The sequence below is a fragment of the Delphinus delphis genome, chromosome 7 (assembly GCF_949987515.2).
Source record: "Delphinus delphis chromosome 7, mDelDel1.2, whole genome shotgun sequence".
Taxonomy (NCBI): domain Eukaryota; kingdom Metazoa; phylum Chordata; class Mammalia; order Artiodactyla; family Delphinidae; genus Delphinus; species Delphinus delphis.
The window spans coordinates 56804706-56809865 of NC_082689.1; the positions used below are offsets into that span (position 1 = coordinate 56804706).

Here is a 5160-nt window from a genome sequence, read left to right on the forward strand (position 1 = left end):
TGGGCCTCACCTTATGTAAGATTGAGGCAGAATAAATCACATACAATTAATCTTTTGAGGATCTAGGTGACATTGCTTTTGGTTTTTACATCAGCAAGTCCTTTGTTTGCCAGTAGTCAGGAACAGTAATGAAAAGTTTTTATGTTATTAAATGCTTTATTTCTTCATCCTCACTCCCAGCTATCCTGAATCCAGAAAAATAGACACATGGTCATTCTGTGAAGACAAAAGAACATTGAATAGTTCATTATATAACAGATAGAGCTGTCCACTGTGTATTCATTCTTGTAGCGAGTTGCTAGAGGGTAAATTAGCATATTTAGTTCGAAATCTTATAAAATAGAAATGGGATGGATTGTTCTGGCAATTTCACAATTTGTGTAGTAACCATCATACTTCATCGAGGATCTGACTCAAAATAACACAAGGCTCTGAATAATGGGAAGGGGAATGTTCTACAAACATCCACGCGGGCCAGGTTATCTCCAATGGTGAGATGTATTTAATAATGTCAAATATGCACTTTTCCTGTATAAATACAGTATCACTGTAATCCTAGGGGCTGCATTCTCAGAACTGAACTCTTTCTTCCAATGATAGGCCTAAAACAAAATCGGCAGAAGTCACCGAGTTGTTCCTGTAACATGTTCATTGCTGGAAGGGACCTCCAGAGGTCACCTAGTTCGTCCCAATCTCCAGCCAGGACTCTCCCTAATACTGAATATAGCTGTAGAGCGATATGCATTAAGAAAGCTTTTAAAGATCCCTGGGGTTGGTCAAAAAATAGCTAATATTGGCCTGATTCATAGAACAGCATTATACGTATGACAAAATAGCCACCTTCATCAGGGAAGACATCCATCAGGGCTAAGTGCTAGTAGTAGCTTCAAAAGGAAAAGCTTTATTTTCTCAGAGAAGAGGGTGGTAGATTAAGGAAATGACCAAGCGTGTTGGTATTTTTTTGTTTAGGTGCACTTTTGAATGCTTATCAAAAAAGAAACATTGTCTTGTCAAAGACCACTGCAGGGTAAGCCCAGAGATAGCTGTGAGCAAGCAGATCACAAGTCTTTAACAAGTCCTTTCAAATGGCTACAGAGCTCAGAGGGGGAGCTGTTGTCTCAAACAAGATCCGATTAGCATCAAGTTAGTGAAGGGCAGATGGTGAAACACAAGAATAATATTGACAGACCTGCTTTTTAAATGATATCTTTCCCCCCTAATCAGCTGAGTTTGTTAGAGCTGATCATTTTATTTCTTCAAATCCATTCAACTGTGGGTTCAATGGACAAGAGTTTAAGTGTAACTTCAATCTTCTAAGACAATCACGACTGTTTTATAGGGAAAGTATTCCTCCACAGTTATTAAACTTCTGAATTATTGGGTTGAAGTACTACACTAGAATCTAGAAATTCAGCTAACAGGAGAGCTGAAGCTCTTAGCTGGATTATTTTGGGCCTTTAAGCCTTTCAGTTGAACTATACAGAGAATTTAAAGATAGAGCTATAGCTATCTATAAAGTGAGGGAAATGACCTGCCCTCTCCCCCAACAATTGTCCCAAGTATCCAGATGATTTTGTGTATTAACACCACAGTTTTTCAAATCATATTTGAAAAACCACAGTTGCCTTCAGGGATGGGAACTGGGGGGCTGGATGGAAATAAGGTTAGAAGTTTTTTATCACATACTTTCTTGCCAACTTTCCAATTTTCTGCCTGTACTTCTTCCAAAGAATTCATTTGAAAATATATCATTTTTTCAAAAACAGAAAGGCACCCCTGTGCTCTTACAAGGCTAGACAGTCCGGGTTACAGGAAGTGGAAAGCTGCGACTACTGGTCTCTCCCATCCTCCTTTGTAATTCTTGACTTTGGAAATGGGAATTCAGCCACTGAGATTTTTTGATGTGCAGCTACCTTTCTCAGAACACTAACCAACTAACAAAGTCTTCAAGTTGTCTTTCCTCTTCCTTTTGTGAGAGCAGGAGAGAAAAAGACAAGGAGATCTCTCTGCAGTGTCCCCTTGGCTATACAACATTCCCACAGTGGACATCTAAACTTAATGTGCAGTTTACATATTCACCATAAAACTAGGGCACTTAAGGTAAGGAAATACTTCCATAATTACTTGGATATTGGGCAGAGTAGAGTTTTTTCTCCCTTAAACGGCTCAGATAATCGTCCCTAACTAGTTCACATACACAGCCTTTAAGAAGTGTTGTTTTTTAAAGTTATCAGCCTAACAAATTCCCATAGCTGAATCAAGAAATTCCAAACAGAAGAAACTGAATCAGCTTTAAAGAAAGATAATCAAAACATAAGAGTGTAAGGAAAAGCAAAAGGTAGCACATTCTGTTATTTTTATTACAAAAAAAAAGTTCAAACCCTTTACATGCTATGACATTAAATGTCATATATGAGTTCACTACAAGCAAACCTCTTAAAATATATACATACTGTATATATTTACATTCAAGTTTGAGTAACTGGTGTCAAGGTATAGTTCAGGATCTTTACCCACCCTGCGGATTTGTTCAGCTACTAACTAAACAGAGATTGTATCGTCACTCAGGCACATGGAGAGGTAGAAACTGCTTTTTTTAAAAAAAAAAAAAACCTGTAGTGCAAACGTGAAGATCATTGCTGAAGCAGCTTATACATCAAGGAGGCCCTACCTATAACTAGCTTTGGTCATCTCTAGAAGCTGAATACATGTAGTCTTGTCTTTTAAATTAAAACCAGATAAAACTTTGGGTAGATGCTCTTCTGAGCACATCAAGGTGTTGGTTGAGCTCAGCAAGGAATGCTCTGCCACTCTGCACCGAGAATTGCACATGACTAAGTTAGGCAACATAGCAGCAGGGCTGGGCGGGCGGCTGGGCTCCTTTTCCCTGATAAGACACAATTAATACACAGATCGGTGGCTTTAGAGACTTCAAATTAACATCTGGACACCCACTGCTCCGAACTCAGAAGCCACCAGGATACTTCCTCTCCCAAGTGAAACCTCTTATTATTTCTGCCCTGCCCACCTCCATCCTAAACTGAGCTAATAAGTCCAGATAGGGGTGGGGTGGCCTGTAAGTTCTACAGGCCACAGTTCCTCAGCCTCGTGACTAAGGCTCATGAAGGTTCTTGGGCCTGAGAAGGGCTCCCCAGGTTCTTGCCAGACTTGGCGGGGCTCGTTCCTGAGAGGGGAAGTTGGAGGGAAGTCACGGTGGTGGCCAAGGGCAGAAGCCCTTCTCGTTCCCTTTTCTTCTGTTTCATCCTGCGGTTCTGGAACCAGATTTTGACTTGTGTGTCATTCAGCTGCAGTGAGTTGGCTATCTCGATTCGTCGGGCCCGAGTTAAGTACTTATTGAAATGAAACTCCTTCTCTAGTTCTGTTAGTTGCTTAGTGCTGAAATTCGTGCGGATCGCGCTGGACGAGTTGGCGGCTCCATACTTGGCAAATTTGCCTGCAACGTAAAGACAGGGAATCAGCGGGGCGAGAACACGCGGAGACGAGGCTCGGGAGAGCTTTGGGGCCACATTAGAATCAAAGTCACTCTTGGGTCTCCGAACACAGTTGTGCCAGGAGAAAAGCTTCACCGAGTGCTCCTTCCCGCAATTTTCTCAACGCCTGGCACTCGGGGCACGCTCAATGGAATTCGCCTGCTTTAATGATGCCTCGGACCGCGTTTCCCCCATAAAACCCAAACCGCCGTCCAGAGGGACAGCTACAGCACGCCCCCGGCGCAATTACGCGAGACAGGCTCCGTCCCCAGCCCCAGTGGCGTCCGTCCGTCCAAGGCCCAAGCACTTACTTTTTTTCGGGGCGTTCCTCTTCACTTTCATCCACTCGAACGTGCTGAAGGCGGCGGGGAGGCCGGAGGAAGGGGACGCAGAATTGGGGTAGACGCCGGGGGCGGCGGACGCGGTCTGGAAGGCCCCGGAGTGGCCGTCGGCCGGCTCTTTGAGACACGCCGGGAAGGGGGCGGGCTCGCCGAAGGCCGCGTAGTCCACCTGGCTGCTGAGGAGGAAGGAGCCGCCGCCCGAGAAGACGGCCGAGGTGGCGTAGTGGACGTGCGCCCCGCCGTCGTCGGCCGGCCGCCCGAGCGCGCACGGGAAGTCGTACGGGGGCCCGGGCCCCGGGAGACCGTAGTCCGCGCCGCCAGTCGCGGCAGGTGCCGTGCCCGGCTCGTAGGTCCCCTCCAGGGGGCACGGGGCGTACGCGGGCGCGGCCGGGGGCGGCGCGGGAGGCTGCGCCGGAGCAGCCGGGGGCGAGGGCGCCGCTCGGGCCGCGGCCAGGGGAAGGCAGCTCACGAAGGCGCCGTCGCCTCTGCCTATGGGGAAGGCGGGCTGCAGGACCACTGGCCGAGCGTCGGCGCGGCACAACTTGGGCGCAAAGCTCAGCACGTCGCCGCCGCCCCTGCCGCTGCCGCACGACACGTAGTCCAGGTAGGAACTCATGGTTCCGGTCCACCCCACCTGAGCGCACCGGCCGCGCCCAGGTGCGGGGCCCGCAGGACCGCCGCGGTCGGCGCCGCTCCGCCTTCCCTCTCTAGCCGAACTACCCTCGCCGAGCCATGGCAAGCCAGCCGGGGGTAAATAGAGGCCTAATATAGGGGCGGGGTGGCCACGTGGCGCCGGCCGGCCAATGGGCGCCGTCTCAGCACGGCCTGGGTCCCGACTGGCGCGCCGCTGCACGCGCCTGCCCGGCCGCCAACTTTGCCAACCGGCGGGTGGCCGCCGACCAGCGCCCTACCCCGGCCCGGCGGAGAGGCGCCCTGGCCTGGGGGGAAGAGCGGGGCGAGAGCGCGGGACGCCTGCTTCCCGGACAGGTATTGGACCAGGTGGGGGCAGAAAGGCAGGACTGGCCGCTCGGGTGAGGACAAGAGGATGGAGAGGGTGTGAGCTCGTTCTTCTGCATCGTGGGTGGCTAGTCTCTCGGGTGTGAAGGGTGGGCGCCGCGGTGTGGAAAGTGTTAAAAGGCCATCGGGGACCGCTCCTAGCCTCCTCCTGGGAAGGTAAAGTTATTCCTCTTCCCTTTTTCTCTGAGCCCTTAAGCGCTTTCAGTGTTCTTGGCACTCCTCCTAATCTCTCTCATAAACCTTGAGTAGACGTTTAATTTTTCCTCTTTTCCCTCTCGCCCCGATTCTGGGGACTAAATTTTATGCTGTAG

The 5160-nt window shown here is 49.4% G+C and overlaps 1 protein-coding gene across 1 annotated transcript; it reads right to left on the reverse strand.

The window, feature by feature from the left end:
• Positions 1-3119: 3119 nt before the first annotated feature.
• HOXD1 (homeobox D1) lies at positions 3120-4448 on the reverse strand. The gene is made up of 2 exons (XM_060015636.1): positions 3803-4448; positions 3120-3454 (listed from the first exon to the last, which is right to left on the reverse strand). The coding sequence occupies exons 1-2, from the start codon at positions 4446-4448 to the stop codon at positions 3120-3122; spliced, it is 981 nt and encodes a 326-aa protein (XP_059871619.1).
• Positions 4449-5160: the final 712 nt, after the last annotated feature.